At 41.0% G+C, this 20,663-nt stretch overlaps 1 protein-coding gene across 1 annotated transcript in view; it reads left to right on the forward strand.

Moving 5' to 3' along the window:
* Positions 1 to 20,663, forward strand: part of Pappa2 (pappalysin 2) — a 340,416-nt gene that overhangs the window by 190,363 nt on the left and 129,390 nt on the right. Inside the window, exons 7-11 of the mRNA XM_010630208.2 lie at positions 2,923 to 3,216; positions 4,900 to 5,092; positions 8,368 to 8,489; positions 11,478 to 11,967; positions 14,714 to 14,842. Of these exons, the coding sequence (XP_010628510.2) occupies positions 2,923 to 3,216; positions 4,900 to 5,092; positions 8,368 to 8,489; positions 11,478 to 11,967; positions 14,714 to 14,842 (1,228 nt within the window). The remainder of the gene's footprint in view (positions 1 to 2,922; positions 3,217 to 4,899; positions 5,093 to 8,367; positions 8,490 to 11,477; positions 11,968 to 14,713; positions 14,843 to 20,663) is intronic.

Consider the following 20,663-nt stretch of genomic DNA (forward strand, 5'->3'; position numbering starts at 1 on the left):
TCTATACTTGCTACATGTCTGTATTTATATGTTTTGTGCAATATTGTATTTAACACACACATAGTAAGCTTATTATTATATGTTCTACATAGATGATGTTTTTCCAGAAGTCCCATCTCTTTGGAATCAAAAATATAACTTTTGCCAAAGTCTATTAAAATCCTCATGTTTTAAATTAAAATCTATGACCTGTTTGGTTAACTCTTTATTCTTCTGTTCGGGGAGTATACATGAAGAGGACAACAGAGGAGAACCCTCGCCAGTTGTCGTGGGTGTGGAGGGAACGTGTAAGAAGTGTGGAGGACATGACTTTTTATGCTTCTGGTTCCACTTATATATGAGCTGATCTATTGGAAGCTGACTATAAATTTATTGCAGAATACTCTCAGATTTGGCAATATCTGGAATCAAGGAGGAAACTTCTAAATCTTGACAATAAGCCCATTATTGCAATGGTCACCTCTCTCATCTCCTCGAGTGACCCCAGAGCAACAACCTTCTTCCTTGATGTGTGTTGTTTTTATAATTCCTTGTTCTGAGAGCCTTCTTTCTGGTCATCTATAATTACTCTGTATATATCTGGAAGACATCACAAAAGAACTTTGGTTCCCTAAGCATCAAATGAAAGAATATTTATCGTTTGCTCAGAGGTAAGACACATAATTAGAAAATAGCATTTTCATCATCTTTGGTAGTATTCCTGAATTGTGCTCCAAGAAATCTGGTGTTTCAAAGACATCCAAATGTATTCTACCCCAAATACTTTCTGTGTCCAAATAAACTTGGTAAGCAAAGGGTTAAACAAAATTATTCCAGAACTTTTCAGGGCATTTAGTGTCACAATTCTTACAGGTGTGAATTTTCAGAAGGTGAGTGTGACATGCTGCATTAGGCACACTCAACTGATGATGCCTCTTTCCTCCCTAAGTATCACTCAGGCTCAAAATTTCTGAATACAATTTGGGAAATAGAATCAATGAAGTTGTTCATCAAATGTAACCTTTCCAAGTCTCATTTCTGAAGATTAGCTTTTTAAATCTAAAATTTACTTAGAGATGGGTAAGAGAAAAAGAAGGAGTAGAAATTAATTTGTGTATAGGGAAGGAACGTGAATTGTTCTCTTTGATTATCTTCATGGATGTGAAGGTCAATAATGCTGTTAGAGAACTGAATACAACTGACTAAGTAACATGAAGTGGTAGGCATTTTGGAAAGCAGAAACATTACATTTTACCAGACTTATTCAAATGCCAGATACTCTGGATGTTATTTAAACAAACCTGTTTTCAAGCTCCTTTGACCTTATATTGATATAAGAGAAATGATGTGTCAAGTTATGGAAATATTCATCAAATAGCCTTGTGAAAGGAAAGAAAAAGGGGGGCGGGTAAAGATAATGTTAGAGGACAAGAAATTGTACTGGAAGTGGTAGACAGGATAAACACTGGAGGCACTGTTTTACTTTTATATATTAAAGGAGATGCTCTACAGCAGTGAGGCCAGGCCTGTAGTGGTTAATGTAAGCATGTCTGAGTACACTGGGAGAAACTACAGTTTGAATTTAGAAACTGCACTTTTCAGTAAGGTAGTTAGCACAAAGGCACATGAGCTACACATTAGACAGAACCAGTGCACACATCACCAGGTACCCTCTGATGATGCTCTATCCTAAAACAACATATGGAATTGTCTATAGGGCACTGCATAGAGTTAAGAAATAGGGGACAATTCTTGGTCTAGAATCTGACAAAGGCTGTTTTGTGGGTCCTGCTGTCCTCAGGAGACTATTCATACAGGAAGCCCCAGAAGAGGGTTAATCCAGGCCTGTCTTGGGTCCTAAAGATGAGGCTCAGCCTAATCTTGACAATTTTGAGAGTTTAAAAAAGAATGCCAAGTGAATTAAACCACAAGGAGGTAAGGGGAGCCAGGATTGGCCATTCAACAAGTTAGAAGTCTGGGCACTCAGAAGTCTTTAGACTATTCTTTTGTAAGATCACAGTGACACATTAGAGCTTTCATCTAAGCCCAGCTAAATGTGATTACCTCTTCTCTAAAACACTTCCTTTGTGTCTTCATGGAGATTTTGGGAAGTGAGTGTGGACGTGTTCTTGTAGTATGTGCAACATTCAAAATTTCAGGGTCATTCCACTGGACTTGGCTTTTTGTCTAATTGGTTGTTACCTCCTTGAGAGGAGAGGTAAGGGAATCAGAACTTGTAACTGTAATTTACTAAGCTTTGAAAATCTTCCAAACACTTAAGAAGAAGATCCAAATGCTGCCCCCACTTTCTAGGCAACGAAACTGAGGTCTAGGCTTCCAGATAGCTAGCTGTCCGAGTCCTCAGAAGTGGTGTGGAAGGGCCGGGGGTTTAGCTCAGTGGTCACAAGCACAAGAACCTGAGTTCAATCCCCGGTACCAAAAAAAAAAAAAAAAAAAACAAAAAACAAAAAAGAAGGGGTGTGGAAAGCATCAGGTGTCAGACCTAGATTTCCCTGGCTCTCTGCCCATGTCTTTTACCTTAGGTTAATGAGTTTCTACCTGGAAAGTTAAAAAAAAAAAAAGCAAACTGATCCATGAACTTCACTTTCCAGTATTCGGATTTCATTTATCAGAGGTAATATTTGGTCTTCGGTGTTAAACTCCTACAGGCGATTGTAATGGACCCTTGGCCCTGAGAATCTCGGCCTTTTCGTGCTATTTTGTTCATTTCACCATTTTTCATCTCTACGACTGCACTCACCTATGATAGAGGTTAAGAGATGTTTATTGGTTAGTTCTAAGGGTGTTTGTTGCAAGAGGAAAGTTACAAAGCATCTCCTTAGAGGCAAGGCAGAATTTAAAAATTCATCAGAAGACGTAATTAAGGGCCTGGGGATGTGACTCATTCTGTGCTCAGAGATGATTCCCAACCTTCCCTTGCAGGGGGAGTTGTCCTTAACCCATCCTATTATGGCATGCCGGGCCACACCAACATCATGATCCACGAGGTGGGGCATGTCCTGGGACTCTACCACGTCTTCAAAGGGGTCAGCGAGAGAGACTCCTGCAATGACCCCTGCAGGGAGACGGTGCCATCAATGGAGACAGGCGATCTCTGTGCCGACACTGCCCCCACACCCAAGAGTAAGCTGTGCCAGATTCCAGAACCTGCCAATGACACCTGTGGCATCACCCACTTCCCAGGGGCTCCATTCAACAACTACATGAGCTACACAGGTATCACCACAGAGTTGATGCTTGTGTTATTACTGAGATTACTGGGTAGTTAGGAGGCCTGGGTGGGGATGGGCAGGGTGGAGGTCCAGGAGCTACGAGGAAAACTGGAGAGGTCACTCACACCGGACAGTTAAAGAGTATTTATTATAGGATATTCTCCTTTTTCCATGTCTCTCAAGAACTTGAAGAAATGCTTAGATATTAAGGGGTCTTGTTGATTCCATTCTCTTCCACTAGAAATTGGAGGAATAGCACACTTTTGTCCTGGCTAGTAAAAATGGGACAAAGCTAAAGGCTTCTTTGAGAGCTCTTGGACTTATAGAACTTGGCGATTTCGTTCTTGTTCATGTTCTCAGGCAATTGCTTTGAAGGAGAGACAGTTTGCATTATTTTTAGAGTTGCTGAACTAGATGACTTAGTACATTTAGGCTCAGGATTCCTTTTATTTTATATTATCTTTAAACAAACAGATTTACTTTTCCCAGCATTGGTGCTTAGCTTGCCCTCCATATACTCTGCCAAAAAATGGATCTTCCTCATCTTCAAAATAGTGCCCTCCTGGCTCCAGGAATAACTGTACCATTTGCTCTTGTCCTTTCTAACTTCAGCTCCTGGATTATCTTTCTTTTCTGTTTCTCACACCTTCCTTATTTCTGCCGAAATTAATACTAACTAGTATCCAGACAGTGGGGTTGATTTATCCTAAAATAAAGGGCTAATTTGATTTGATGACCAATTCCAATGATGGAAAAAGGTATTTCTTTTTCTAGTTCCACATACTTGTTTGTAAAACAATCTAAAAAAGTCTCTGGTCGTGGCTCTAAAATGAAGAAAGGACAGTGAGTTGGCTCTGCCTATGACCTAGCGAGATGTTTCTATCCAAGTTTCATTGTGGTGAATAATTCAGGTACATTGAATTCATAAGAACCAGCTCCACTGTCCTCTGTCAAGAGCCCACTGGCCTTTGACTGGGGAAAAGAGCAGAAGAGGGAAAGCAGAGAGCTCTTGACTTACCACCTTTGAACTAGGAAGATGAAATAGTGAAGAAGCAGGGTGGGATTTCACATTTGGCTGGTGTGTTTTAAGTAAAAACATTCCTGAAACGAAGATCGCTCCTTTTTTCAACTCCATGGAAAAATGTACTTAATAGAGAGACTTTGCTAACCCCTTAAATAAGATTGGGACTACCATTCCCATCCCTGCTGTTTTCTTGTCATTTGACTTTTTGTCCCTTTAACATTTTCACTGAGTACTCACTAACCTTGCCAACATCAACAGGCAATAATAAAGTAGGTGCTCACAGCTCCGTACATTCACTGTGCAAAGGCCCTCTGCTAAAACACTGCCATCTTGTGGTTTGCTGAATGAGCAAGCATCAATTTAGAGCAATCTGCACTCTAGGGTGTGTCTTACCCTAGGCTTGCCCAGCATTCAGGCAATGAGTGGCCTTGTTTTTGAGATAAGCAAGTGCTGTATCTCTGCCTTCTCTTTTCCATTTCCATCTGTGATGCTTTCTGGAACACAGTGAATTTACCTTCTCAACAAGTGTGTTTTGAGCCTAGTAAATATAAGGAGTTGGGCTAGGTGCTGGTCACCACTGAGGTGGAGGCAGGATTTAGCTCTGTACCGGTGGACTTTACAGGTTAAAACTCTACTTCTTCTGTTTCCTTCTTTGTCTCACAGATGATAACTGCACCGACAGCTTCACCCCTAACCAAGTGGCGCGGATGCATTGCTATTTGGACCTTGTATATCAGCAATGGAGTCAAAGCAGAAAGCCCACCCCCATTCCTATCCCACCCATGGTCATCGGGCAGACACACAAGTCCCTCACTATCCACTGGCTACCTCCTATGAGTGGAGTTGTATATGACAGGTGAGAGCAGGACTGTCCACAGGTGAGCTGGTAAACTTTCTTTGCAGTGCTTCCTGAGAGTATGGATGCGCAGGAGGGCCATCTACATTCGGAGCTCTCAGTGTGTGCAGCCCTGTTCAGGGTTGTCTCCCTCAGGAAGGGCCAGAAGAGGAGAACTGAGAAGGCATTTACTGCCTGTCTTATGAGCTTTTCCTCAGCGGGGCGGGGTGAGGATGAAGCAGGGGCTTGCTGCTTGCACAGTGGTGTAGGAGAAAGAGAAGTAACACATGCTCCTTCATGTGGTCCTGGGGTGGGTGGGAATGTGCAAACTTTCACCATCTGTGCATTGGGACTTACACAACTCTTATGGGCATTTCTAATGTTCCCTCGGCCCCCTGCTCCATCCTGTACCACCTTTCCCCTCCCCACGGCTATCTTACGGAATTGTTACTACCTGCTCATTTTCCTATCTGCCTCACTCAGCTGGCACTATTGGGGGTTAGAGGTAGAACTATTTTCTGTATCTTTGTTTCTTAATCTGCCACAGTAGACCCTAGTGATTTACTTACAAATAAGAACTATTGAAGAAAAACATGGTTCCTAAAGCCAGCATCGTTCATTCTTCCTTTGTATATTAGTGCAGGGGAATTTTTGTAAAAGACAAAGAAAAAAGAATGACACCTGATGGAGGAATAGGAGAATGTGGTCTAACTGAAAGGCTCAGAACTCCATTTGTGACCCACGAAGATTAGCATCTTTCAAAACCTACCACTGTACCTTAAATAACAGGAATAGCTACCGTCTGTTCAGTCCTATGTGTGGAGCATCATGGGACACACCTTACTGCGCTTGTCTTATGTATTCCTTGCAATAAGCACAACTCCTGCTACCTAAGTGAGAAATCTGAGGTAGAAAAACACAAGGGGCTAGCCAAGAAGTGAATTGGGATTTCGTCAAAATTCAGAAATGAGAAACTTGGAATCAATGAGATGATTTCTTTGAATTTAGAGCACCCCTGCTTAGCAGGCAGACAGCCCCTTTTCTTCATGCCACACTGCCTTTGGGGGTGCTGGGCCCCAGTAAAGGTGCGGGAAATCACTAGAGGGTGTCTTTATGTCCAGTAGCTTCACTGAAATTCTGAATATCAGGGCCACAAAGAGATGTAGACAGGGTAAAACTGGTGAATCCCATTTGCTAACTGGTTTTCATGGGCTCTTGGGATCTTGATACTTGTCCTTGAAAACTTGACCCATACTCAGTGGATGACATCATTCAGCGCTCACAACCCAGCAACCTAGTTTTCATTGTCATCAGCACCCAGGCTCTGAGGGGCTCTGTTTGGTGATTCAGCGCACATCTATGTGGTGTGTGTAAGAATCATCTTCCTGCAAGTGTGACCTTGTGTAGCTTTGGTCGGACTGGCTGAACAGTAAGTCCTCTGTGGGTATGTGCAAAACCGGAGTTTTACATCAGTTTATGTAACACATGTAAACAATTTAATCTTTCAGTTCTCTCTCTGGTACAAACGTTACAATAAAGCAGACATCAGAACTGGCTTGCTGAGAGTCTGTTGGCAGAAAAGGCTGCAATTTGCTTCCTTTTCTCGGCTAGGTGGGCTTAACAGTTTTGAGGCCTTCCAACACATGTGTCGGGGGGACTCACGTCACATGCCTAGCGATTTGGGTCATGCCTGGAGTTATGTTTACTCCAACCTTGTAGGTATTTTGAATCCTTATGTCAGAGAGGAGTCCCAGCTACGCATTGGGCAGCAGCCTCGGAAGGACAAAATGCACCAGGGAAATGTGGTTTGGAATCGCGTCCACATTAGAAGAGATTGCTGATTGGAATCCAAGGGCAAATCTTAACTACACCTTTTGGTTGCCAGAGTCTTGGACCTTAGATGGTGTTTGTGACCTTGCTCAAAGAAATTAATGAACTTGTGACCTTTGGGGAGTTTATTCAACCTTTCTGACCCTGAATTTTCTCGTTTGTAAACACGAGGATTTTACAGGGATTAGAAATAATTTATGAAAAACACCTGTGGCATAAGGCCAGGTAGGTGAGGTGTTTAGTGAAAAGAAGCTGCTGACATAATTATTACCTTTGTTTAAAAATCCAATTTTTTCTAGCAAAAGATATTGTTGTGCTATTAATATGCTACCTATCCAGTGCTGCTGATTTGATGCCTACATTTCAAGATGTGTATTTCACAAGTGGGCTCCTAAAGACATTCCCAAGTATCAGAGACAAGCCTTGTGAGGTGATTTGCTCTTGTTATTTAGTTATTATTATGTCCACCTGTTATGCTTACCCCAGATACGGTGTGGGTAGAGCTCTTCACAGACTGCGTTAATCATCTCATAACATCCACAAAAGAAGCAGTCACAGAGGAATTATGGAATCCATCCCTGTGCTCGCTCCCTGTGCTTATAGAAAGAGAATGTAGATGGTTCAGACCTTCCCGGAGCCCAGGAGAGGAAAGAGTATGGATGGGTGAAAAGACTTAATAGCGCCTTGCAGTGCACTGAGAGAGGAGCCAGTGGGTGCAGAGCATGCGCAGAGGAAGCAGAGATTCTACTGGAATGGATCTTGGATTGTCTCGTGTAGGAGTCTGCTCAGCAGAAATGCCTGGAAAGACCACTTGACAGCTGAGAGGACATCGTGTTTTGTGGAGCTAAGGGCAGGATGTATTTGTGGAATAGCGACATGTCCTTTGCGACGGGAACATAAAATCATGAGGGTGCTGCGGTAGTGAAGCCAGAGCTAACTGGTTAATGAAGTTTGGGTAACAGTGCAGAATTCAGATATGTCCTTCTGGGCACTGGAGAGCCAAGGAGTATTCTATTTCACATAGATCTTATTTAAGGCATGTAATTAAAGTAGGGAGTTTAAAACATGAGAATACATAGCTAAAATTTTATTTTGAAAATTATTGTCTGTCTTGGTGGCGGGAGTGCAAATGGTCTTTAATGACTTTTGGATAGTCAGTGTAGAAAGGAGTTTCGTGTTGACTCGGACTATAATTATTTTATGTTTAATATTCCCAGGACAGAAGCTGCCCACCTGCATGTCCATGGTCCTCTTTTATGACTTACATTTTTCTCCTTCAAGACCTTGAGGTTTTCATGTCACTGTGAATTTTACAAAGATGAGGTGCACATTAGCAGGAAGTGAGAGCACTGTTTCCAGTCGCCCTCTAAGACCTCACTAGAACCACCTTTTCCCCCAAGGTCTTCCTAATTTCCTGATCCCTGTTTATCAGACAAATTTTCATCTTCCCCTTCTCCCCTTCCCAGGGCCCCAGGTAGCTTGTGTGGCAGCTGCTCTGAAGATGGGACATTCCGGCAGTATGTGCACACTGCTTCCTCCAGGCGGGTGTGTGACTCCTCAGGCTACTGGACGCCAGAGGAGGCTGTGGGTAAAGTACCATGGCTTTTGATTTATACCTTTATGACCATTGGGAAAGAGGATGGAATAATGGTGTGGTGGAGAGCAGGTGTGTGTGTGTGTGTGTGCGTGCGTGTGTGTGTGCATGTGTGTTAGTGTGTTGCTGGATGTCTTGTCTTGGAGAGGCTTCTTGATGCCTTCATGTCCCTAATGTCCCGTGTGTACCTCATGTGGAGACCCAGTGCCTGTGATGGAGCAGAGAACGGCATATGACACAGAGGGACAGAGAAGTCAGCCAATCTCAGGGGTGACTTCAGGGTGAGTCTGGGCCAATAGTGTGCCATGTGCCCACTTATCCCTGGAGCTGCCTTGACATATAACAGGGCAAGGTGATTGCTCCCTGCCCGGCATCAAGAGAATAATGGAGAACACGCTGCAGTCTACAATCGCATGTTGGCTGGATGAGTTGGTGTGAGGGTAAGGAGGACAAGGTGTTCCACACTGCTCGTTCTCATCTGTGCTGTTTTATGAGACTATTAATCACTGGTACTGGTTGTGCTTTGGATCTGATTTAAACTAGGCTCCAGGAGGGGGAAGATGTTTTTTGTTATCTCTTTTCCTGTCCCTCCCCCAACTTCTCAGTCACATAGTCACTTGAATATGTACATCAGGGGCCTGAAGACAAGTTTTAGTATGAATCATTTCTCAGTTCTAAGCCAGAAAAATGCTGCTGACATGACTTTCCTCACCTCCTGATGAATGGCTTCACTTCTTCCATGATCATCATCTTCAGTGCTCACCTAATCATCACGTTTTGCCTTTGCTTTTTCCCTCTCTCTGGTTTCTTAAGACTCAAAAAAGAAAGCCACTCAATAAGATGTGTTGCAATTATTTTATTTGAATTACTTTGCCATCTTGACTATGTCCACAAGAAAAAGAAGAGTAGTCTGAGTCTGCAGTATCAGTACAATCACCGTGAGCTCCCAGTCACACAGATGACAGGGCCTGGAGGAGCTGGAAAGAGACAGTTTGTGTGATTGATTGTATATGACTTTTTCAGAGGAAAGTTTTTAGAGAAGAATGGAAAGTGAATATAAAATTTAGTACTTTGGACTCATGTAGAGATTGGCATTTAATAAAAGGACAGTTTTGTGGCAAACAGTTTGTTCTGTGCTGGAACTTTAATGCCTGTTTGACTCTCTAACCCAGAATTTTTTTATTATTATTATTTCTTGGGAAAGTTCAAAGTTATCTGGTGTAGGGTAAAGGAATTTTAAATTCTGGATTATAATTCTTATATCTTGAGGCAAACCAATTCAACTTTTAAGGCCCTTACTTCATGTTTAACATGAAGTCACAACAGAAACTTTCTAAGCAGTGCTGCTGCTTGGTGGTCTTTCTGGGGCCTTTACTCTACTAGTATTTTGGAATAAACACTGAAAAAATCTGCTGAGAAAAGCTGGCATTCCTTTGCTTTGAAATGGTTGAAGTCTGGTCAAATTTAAAATGTACACAATAACAGTAATTGAATCCCCCAACAGACGACATACAGACATACACTCACAGATAGGACAAAGTAAAGTTAATGGCACTGAATGAATACTTTATTGACCACCAGTTACTTTCTAAATGCTACAGTGAATAGAAAATTGAACTAGATGCATTCCTTTGTCATCTTGTTGGCAAGAATGCTTCCAACTTCACAATCTAAAATAGCTCTCAGACTCACATCAAAATTCTCTCTTTCCTTATATTTTCATTTTTTCTCCAAAACATTACTACTTGAAATAATACTTTATAATTAGTTGCATCTATCTCCCAGTTGTAGGGTATAGGAACACAGGGTGTTTCATATCACTTGCTCACTGTCTCTAATCACTAGGTTAATGCTAGGTGATCCACAGTGAACTTCTGTTGCATGAATGAATAAGTCAATTCACAATGTAGGCAAAAACCAATAATGACCATAAGATAAGATACAACACTACACACACACACACACACACACACAAACAGATTTGAATTTAGGTTCTCTGGGCTTTGGAACATTATTTTTCAAATGCTGAATGACTGAATAATTCTACTTTTGCAAATGTAGATATATAATTTTTATGATACCTTGCATATATCTTTCATACTAATTTAGTAGAGCAGAATTTAACTGTAGTACTTATTTTATAAGAAAGAAAAGCAAGGCTTAGAAAGATGTGCCTGCCACAACCATCCAGTAACTGACATGGTGCCAATTAGAGCCTAACTCTGCTGGTTTCTAATTCAGCACTTTCTCTTCAATTCCTTTCATGTGATGTAAAAGAAAACAACTTTGTATGGATTATTTCCACAGGCTGACGTTAACATATTTGTGTTATGTGATTTTTTTTCACCGTTGCATTTTTACTCACCTGTCCAATCTCCTTTCTTTCAGTCAGTCCTGTGCCTTTGTGTTTCTTGTCTATAGTCCCCTCTTTGGGGTTACTTACATGCTCACACATACTTGAACTGAGAAGGAAATGCCAATGTATGTTTTAAAGTTTGGCTAATAGTTAAAGTGTTGACGTGCCGAGGTGGGAATTTAAGGGATAAAAGAACTGTTCTGAACGGCATCTCAAACAGTATAGTGAAACCTGAAATGAACATTGGATTGCAGAAGCTTTATGTTACTGTAAATTCTTGATAAACTAAGTATACATAATTCTCCCCAAAGGACGTGGCTTAACTTTGTCAACGTTAAGATTCTGCCTAGGTTCTGGTCACACCGGTCACCGTTTCCTGCCAGGTTCCCTTGTTGAAGGGCACCTTGTCGAGGTGATAGGGAGGGTAAGCGGTGCACCATGGCCTTTATCATGTCACTTTCGTCCTTCATGATACTTACCATAAAACCCTAAACTAACCAGCTCCCTTTGGAAGCTTCTATTCCAAATCTCTCCTTCTGTGTTTCTTGCTCCAGTCGCTGATTTGGGCTACTGTTTCAGCCTTGTGGTGGTGGAGCCTGACATGTGTTTCTGCTCCTCTTCCCCAGGGCCTCCTGATGTGGATCAGCCCTGCGAACCCAGCTTGCAGGCCTGGAGTCCCGAGCTGCACCTCTACCACATGAATATGACAGTGCCCTGCCCTGCGGAGGGCTGCAGCCTGGAGCTGCTCTTCCAATACCCGGTCCGAGCTGACACCCTCTCCCTCTGGGTCACGTACCTCTCCACGGACTCCTCCCCGGCGCTGTTTGACACAGTGATCGTGCTGGAGAACCAGGAGTCTGTGCACCTGGGCCCCTTCGACACTTTCTGTGACACACCCCTCACCATCAAGCTGCAAGTTGATGGAAAGGTCTCCGGGGTGAAAGTCTACACCTTTGATGAGCGGATGGAGATCGACGCTGCTCTCCTGACTTCTCAGCCCCACAGTCCTTTGTGCTCCGCCTGCACGCCTGTGAGGTACCAGGTTGTCCGAGAGCCTCCTTTTGCCAGTGGCTCACCCATGGTGGTGACACATCCTCACAGGAAGTTCACAGACACGTGAGTTGGGCAGTGGGGCCTTTTGAAACAGTAGGGCCTCGGGGCCTCGGAATCAATTTGGTTGCTTCTGTTTCCACTTCTTAACGTTCTGGCATGCCATTAGTTGGGAAAATGTTGAGAATCTGAGAGAAAATTGTATTCTAAAGTGGCACATCTGAAATGAAGGAAACGCTTCCCCAGTGTTCTGATTGCTGATGGCACCACTAGGGTTGTGGGGGAAAGAGATTCCTGTATGAAGTCTTTCAGTGGGACTGAATGTATCTCCTGCAAATGAGTTGATCAGAATCAGATTCTTCTGTCTGGTAACAATTTAATTTCTGATTTCTTGCTGTAGCTTTCTAACAGTCTGCTGCAGCTCCCACAACATTCAAAAATTACAGTCAATGCCTCCCTATGAAGCAAAAATGCTATAGGCCCTGCAGGCACGGTGCTCGCTTCAGGACTCATTCAGAATGTGTGTTGCATTCTGCCCTCTTTTCTTATTTCTCTTTCCCTCTCTCTTCTGTCCCTCTCATCTAATTTCCTTCTGTTCTTATTTCTAATCTTTCTCTCTACATTTATTGTGTTCTGCTGTGTTCCTAGTGCCCTGTACTCAATGCTGGAGACACAAATACAAGGTCATTACCTATAAAGAATCCAGTTTCCGCAGCAGGAGGCTGCTGTCCCCAAAGGCAAATGTCTTCCTCATCATAATTTTCCTCACCGCATATCCTGAGGGTAAAAATGGGGTAAAACAGAGTTTTATCAGAGGTGGTATATCAGTTTTTGTGACAGTAGAAATCTTCACAGAATGTAGTGAGTTAAAACAACAAACATTCTTCTCGATTCTATGGATTGGCTGGGTGTTCTCTTTTGGATCGTCCTGGCCAGAGCCAGATGGCCTGGGATGATCTCATGCACATATTGGAGGCCTCAGCTGAGACAGCTGCCATGGCTGGGAATATAGGACTCTTTTCTCATGGTCTCTCAGGTCCTGGACTGGGTTTCTTCTCCCGGCAATGGAGGGCTTCCCAACAGCAGAGAGGGCAAGCCCCCGTTACTTGCACTTTCCAAATCTATGCTGTGTATTATTCAAGATAATGTCCCACTAGCATAAGGAAATCAGAGACTGTGCTAGGTGTGTGCATGCGACACTCTACCATAGCTACGAAAAAGTGTCCACCTTGAACTTCAGTACATTTTCTTAACATATTTACTCTTTAATTAGAAGTAGAAGATAGTAAAATGGTAAAAAAATACTAATGCCTGTGGAAAGACAGATTGTGGGGTGAGTTTTAAAATAATCATTTCTGAGCTTCTGAAGGAAAGTAGCTAATATAGCATTGGTAATCTAACAATATCCACAGACACATAAATGTCTAAGACTAATAATATCCCATTTTACAGATACAAAACTGAGACTGAACTTTAATTTCGTTGAGTAGCTAGTAAATGGCAGACTCAGGATTAAGATCCAGTTTTCTAACGGAATCTCACCTCTGTCCTCCTTCATAAGTAGCACACTCAGATCATTGAAGGCCTGGGCTACCTGCTACTAGGTTTTTCCCCCGAGAAGGGAAAATACAGAATGAAGTTTACCAGACACAGAACAGTGTAAGGCTCTATGCATAGCTGGACAAGACGTCTGGTGAAAACCACCTTATGAAAGGAAACTATCAACCTTGATTAAAGCATGAAACTGGTTCTGCTGTAGCAGTGGCTGGCACTCACATGAAAAGGTCGCTTCCCTGAAATGGAAAAGGAATTTGGAAATTTTAAAGTTTTTAATATTTAGGTGTCATTACTATTAAAATACCTGAAAGCCAGCATAGAGGTTTTGAAAGGTAGTTTTGAAACCCCAAGATTCATTTTGTGCGCTGGTTTCTGTAGCAGCTGAAAGAGTAGGGGCCCTTAAAGAAAAGGGTCTTAGCAGAAGCTGTATGGCAGCCACTCCTGGCATTCTAAGCAGTCTTTTGAGATCTTGTCCTCGTAAGTCCTGTCCCAGGTTGCCTTTGGTGATAGTTTTCTGATCGTTTCCAGCACTGGACAAAATTAAGAGGAGGACAGCATTTGTCTTTGGAACCAGCAGCCCCTTTCCCAAGCACACTTTTTTCTCCTAAATGTCCTGTTGCACTTTCCACCGGATCACTGCCCTTGGGTCTACAGAGTCTAATAAACTCTTCCTATCTTTTCTGTAAATATTATTCCTGGTATTTGGAGGTAGAGAATAATTTAATGAATTTCTAATTGATTGTTTTCTGTCTCTCTAAAATGGTGATGGGCAGTATTCTTACTTCCTTTCATGAGATAGTTGCTGTTATTCCTAAGAATTTAGTCTCCTCAAGACAAGAATTTTCTTGAGAAAACTGATCCACAGGTCTAGGAAGGTCCTTGGTTGATCCCACATTCTAAAGTTTTCATCTCCAATTTTTGGATTGTTCTGAAGATACAAAACATTGGTTTTTCAACAGTTGTTTAAACCCACTTGAATACCAACTTCCCATTGTCTTGGGCTGTTCTATTTAGTGCTAATTCAGCAAATAGTACTGCGCATCTACTATGTACAATATGTAAGAAATTCAGAAATAAATATGTTTCGAACATCATGTTGCTCTATAGGACTTGATCTTTATTTTAAACAATTCAGCATACTTAATATATGTGTTCCCCTAATACTTCCCTTAAACGCCTTCAAACCTTCTTGAAAGGATCCAAGCAAGGTCTCATTTTGTGGATGTCATAGTCACAAACCCATTGGTTTCCACAGGGAAGTCACACCTGGACAAATGTATCAGTACCAAGTTCAGGCTGAAGCTGGAGCAGAATTAGGAGAACCCTCACCTCCTCTGCACCACATGCATGGAGCTCCTTACTGCGGAGATGGGAAGGTGGAAAAGTGAGTATTGTGTGTGAGGGATGTGAGGGCTAGGTCGTTCTGACCTACTCTGACCAGGAGACTCAGCCTCCAGGTTGAGCTTGACTTATTTGGAAATGTAGGGGCAAGGCGTCATGTGATTCTAGAGCTGAAATTACAAAATCTGGGATCAGATAACCATCTTGAGACATCACTGACATCTCTGTGTATTTACAGAGACTCGGTTCTGTTTAGAGCTCACCCCAGAACATTGAGATACTAGAGTTAAACTTCTGGGGTCCCCTGAAGGCCTCAATGAACAACTGTGGGGCAAAAATTTAGGAAGGAATTTATCCTGAAGAATGTTCCTTGTCAAATGATACTGAAAGAGGATAGCTTTTGGATCAATGTTTTACCCAATACTACTAACTAGCTGTGTGATTTTACTAACTAGCTGTGACTGAGCAAAGTCAGCTGCTCATTTGATCCCTAAAAGCATTAGTTTCAATGTAATTTCCAACTCTTCTGTAAACATCATTAAAGTAAAGATGGAAACCTTTCTTTGGTTTCTTAAGATCCCACGCTCCCCTCTCTGTTGTCTTGTAAAACTGACCTGGGGAGCTAACTTACTCTCATTTCCCTGGGGCTTTTCCAATTTTGGAACTGAGAAATCCCCAGTCCTAGGAAGACCGTGGCAGTTGGTCGCCTTACATCAACCTATTCTTAATGCTCATCAAAGCTAATTTGCTACACGGAGTTGCTGGGAGCAGGAAGCTGAATGGCCAGGCTCTATAATTTGTAATAATAAATTACAGTTGTTTCGGATTCTGCGTTTCCCAGACGAGGTGAAAGTATATTGCACCATAAAGCCTTAATAGGAATAAATTCTACATCCTTTCTTGAGATTCCATGCCATCATTTAACAATCACTGAACATTGTTTATCTTCTCAGTCTTCTAAGAACTTTACACTATAGTGTAAGCCTACTCCTTTGCACAGAAATAAAGGCGCTGAATGTTTCCAGATGTCCTTCATATACGGAAGCTACTGAGATCATTTTAATATGCAATCCTTGCTGGTTTGTTGCTCCCCCTGCCCCGGCCCCCACCCCCTCCACCTAGCTCAGCCTCAACCTGCTGTCTCTTCCCTGCAGCTCAGATGGAATTTCTCCCTGACGATACTTCACATGTGTGCAGAACAAGTCTGTTGTGCCTGATGTGGTTTTCTCTGTTCTGGCCACCTCATGTTATGTCTGCACCCCACAAACCAATGTGTTTGGAGTCTGTGTTAGTATTGCTGCACTGACAGACTTCCTTCAACAAAATATCCTGCCCTGAGTCATAGTGCCTGCTCAGGTGGTGATGCCAAGGATGAGGCTAGGGTGCTACAGTTGCCTGGGTGGTGTGGGGCAGAAAGAGGAGCAGCGCCGTCTTCCTAATTTGGTGATCGCATTTACTCTTACACCTTGAAGCAGCTACACTTGATTCAGCACTTTTTGGCTACTGAGTCTCACAAGGTTCCTTATCAAAATGCACTTTTAAGCTTCTGTCTGCATTTGTTCTCTGTGTAAAGTGCATCCTGCATCATGCAATGGGAAGACATCTTTGGATTTCAGCTGTGCCTCAGAGGAGGGTACCCTGTTGCACTAAAACAAAAGGAAGTCATGCCAATAGCTTAGGCCACCTGTGTATTCCTTGGCAATGAGACCATCAAAACAAGCACAAAGGAAGGCCCTGCAATTTGGAGCAGTATTCAATTAGAAATTGCCACTTCAGTGTATACCATGCAGTATAGGAGATATCAGCCCATGTAGGCCTTGAGGCTTTGAAATATAGCAGGTACAGCTAAGAACCTGAATATTAAGTAATTTAGTTTAAAATCTGAAACTCACTTCAGCTACTGGCGAATCTTTAAGTATAATTTAAAAGTTTGGAATGACTTGGGCGGGTGAATTTACTTTTTAAGGTGTAAATTTTATGATATCTAAATAAAAATCTGTTTAAGTGAAAAACACACATCCAATTTCAAAGTTTTAAGATGCAAAAATGAACGTAACAGCTCATTAATGATGTTATACCCATTGAACATTAAAGCGATATTTTAGGTATGTTGAGTTGAATAACATATATGATTAAAACTAACTTTGCTCCTATCTTTTTACTTCATTAATGACTACTAGTATATTGAAAATTATATGTGACTCCCATTATATTTTTATTGAATGGCACTGCACAAGATGATACCCAATATGCCTCTATTAACTATTTGGATTACCTTCAAAATAAAAAGATACAATTGCCAACCTCCAAATCTATATCCTGGACTCCCTGTAGAGAAACAACAATGGAGGTTAATTCTCCTTCTCTGATGGAGTATGAAGGTTTGGGGACTTCCTGAACATCACATATCTCATTGGATCCCCAGTGTGGCATATTTTCACTGAATTACATTGCCTTTGTTTAGAAAAGAGAATGTGAAGTTTCTATTATTTCTTCCATTAAGTTTTTTCCTACTTTTCTCCTTCCTTCTACTTCTTGACCTCTCTCCACTTCCAATTTATTGTACAGAGTACGATTATTGGGCTTGGGGTTTATCTCAGTGCCAGAGTGCCTGCCTAACATGCACAAGGCCCTGGGTTACATTTCTAGCTCTGCAGAAGATTTGATTATCATACTACTGCATCTTTAGTGTACTTTTAATTCATGTGAAAGCATATCCAATTGTTTAGTTATTACTCTACCCCCATGAGATATACTTTAAATAATGGTAGAGCCATTAGTGATACCCTGGATCTGAAAACCTTTTAGTGTTCCTAAGCTCTTTCTCTACTGAGTTGAAATACATATCCATTTTGGAAATGGTGAAAAGCCAAGGAATAAAATGGCAACCTTCATCCAATTTACAATAGCCAAATCTTTGTTCTTTCACAGGAGTTTCAACCCAAGTATGTCTATTTTATTTTCATCACATGCTTCATGTTCCTTTCACTGTAAACTAACTTACCTATCTCAGTCCACATTTCGCCATCAGTTGCATTAGTTTTTGAAGTTCAAAATAGCATTTCTTCTACTTAAGGCCATTTCTCCCCTGTAATATATCGCAGACGCCGCTAGGTGACAGTAGGGAGACTGGACGGGATCTGAATTCTAGATATGCTTTGGTCTCAGTCACGGAGGGGCTGATTGTGTCTTCTAGTAGTACACAAACAGGAAACCCAACTTCTTAAAATTCTAACTTGTGTAGTTGCATGTTGATAAAAAAACAACGAAACAAAATATAAAGAAATATCAAATAAATTGAATAGAAAACAAAACCATAAAAACAGGGAAGTTGTCTTCAGATCAGCTATTTATTTTTTCTTTTTAAATAGTCAAGTGATTTAACTGAAATTACTTTTAATTTATACATAAAATATGCATATTAATGGAGTACTATGTGATGTTTTGATGTATGTACACAGTGTGTAATGTTCAAATCAGGTTAAATATATCCATCTCCTCAAACATTTTCTCTATGGCGAAAATATTCAAAATCTTTTCTTTGGGCTATTTGCATATGCCATACACGGCTGTTATCCATACTCATCCCACTGTTCAATAGATCACGAGAGCTTCTGACTGCTGACTAACGTGTATCCTGATCAACCTTTCCCCATTTCTCCCTCTCCATGACACTTTTCAACCTTTGGTAACAACAATACTACTTTCAACTTGTATGTGATCAACTTTTTTGATTCTGCATGTAAGTTAGACCATGTGGTACTTGTTTTTCTGTGCCCAGCCTACTTTATTCAATATATTGATTTCCAGCTTCATCCATATCATCATAAGTGACAGAATTTTATTCTTCATTATGACCAAATAGTATCCCATTGTGTATATGTTCCACATTTTTTTCATCATGCATCAGCTTAGCTGTTGTGAACAGTGCAACAATGAACATAGGGGTGAAGATATCTCTTTAAAATACTGAGTTAGTTGCATAATCAGTAGTGGGATTGCTGGATTGTATGGTAGCTCTATTTTTAATTTTTTGAGGAACCTCCATGCTTTCTTTTTCCAGTACCAGGAATCAAACGCAGGACCTTGCACTTGCCAGGCAGGCATGATACCACTGAGCTACATCCTTGGCCCTCCATACTGTTTTAATTTACATTTCCACTGAATGTACAAGAGTTAACCTTTTCTCCACATCCTCACTAGAACTTGTTACCTTTAGGTTTTTTTAATGATATTAAGTCTTATTGGACTGAAGTGTGATCTCATTGTGGTTTTGATTTTCATTTCCTTGAAGATCAGTGATGTTGAACATTTTTTCATGTACCTGTTGGCCATGTGTATGTATTCTTTTGGGAATGTTGATTACCAAATTTTCCAAGTTTTGTTTGTTTTGTTTTTGTGGGTTTTTTTGTTTTTTGTTTTTTGCTATTGAATTTTGGGAATATTAAGTAGCTCCTTGTTAGGTGCATAGTTTGCAAATATTTTCTTCCTTTTTATAAGACGTTCCTTCATTCCATTGTTTCCTTTGATATGCAGAAACTTTTTAGCTTGATGTTATTCCATTTATATATTTTTGTTGTTATTTCCTATACTTTTACTTCTTAACCAAAAACTCCTTGCCCATTCCAATGTCCTGAATCATTTCCTTTTTGTTTTCTTCTAGTAGTTTTAAAATTTTAGGCTTTATAAAATCCATTTAAGCCTTTTATTTAAGTATTTAAGCCATTTTAAGTTGATTTATGACAGCGGTAAATGATAGGGGTCTAGTTTCATTTGTCGACATGTGCATACCCAACTTTCTCAGCACCATTTATTAAAAAGTCTGTCTTTTCTCCAATATGTGTTCCTAGCACTTTTGTCAAAAAATAGCTGGCTGCAGATGTGTGGATTTACTTCTAAGCTCTCTATTCTGTTCCATTGGCCTATGTATCTATTTTTGTACCAAGACAATGCTGTTTTGTTGCTAGAACTATGCAGTGCAAATAAGAGTCAAGAAGTATAATGACTTCTACTTTTTCTTTTTGCTCAAGATTGTTCCAGCTCGTGTGTGTGTGTGTGTGTGTGTGTGTGTGGCTCCATATAATTTTTAAGGTTTTTTTTGGTTCTATAAAGAGTGTTATTGGTATTTTTATAGAGATTGCATTGATTTTATATAAAGAACTCAAAACAATCAGTCCCCCCAAATATAAAGACCCGATTCAAAAATGGGCATCCGAAATGAACAGACATTTCTCAGACAAAGAAGTAAAAGCAGCAAGAAAATATTTGAAAAAATGTTCCACATCACTGGTCATTCGAGAGATGCAGATGAAAACAACACTGAGATTCCACCTCACCCCACAAAGAATGGCTGCTATCAAGAAATCACACAATAACAAATGTTGGCGGGGTTGTGGGGAGAAAGGAACCCTTCTCCATTGTTGGTGGGAGTGCAGACTAGTGCAACCACTATGGAAATCAATACGGAGATACCTCAAAGAGCTATAGATTATTTTTTGTGGTATGGACATTTTAAGAATCCATATAGATGGTGTGTCTTTGTGTGTGTCCCTTTTGATTTCTTCCATCTGCATTTTATAATTTCATTGTGGAGACTTTTCACCTTCTTTGGTTAAATTTGTTTCTGTGCATTTTATTTTTGTATTACTGTAAATGGCGTTGTTTTCTTGATTTCTATTTCAATAATTGGCTACTAATGTTTAGCCATGCTACTGGTTTTTATAAACTATTGAAACTAATAGCCGGGTGTGGTGGCTCACGCCTATAATCCCAGCACTAGGGAGGCTGAGGCAGGAGGATTGCTGTGAGTTTGAGACCAGCCTGGACTGCATAGTGAGTTCCAGGGCAGTCTCAACTACATAGTG

The sequence above is a fragment of the Fukomys damarensis genome, unplaced genomic scaffold (genome assembly GCF_012274545.1).
Source record: "Fukomys damarensis isolate Sample0158 unplaced genomic scaffold, DMR_v1.0_HiC HiC_scaffold_11, whole genome shotgun sequence".
In the NCBI taxonomy this organism is placed as follows: domain Eukaryota; kingdom Metazoa; phylum Chordata; class Mammalia; order Rodentia; family Bathyergidae; genus Fukomys; species Fukomys damarensis.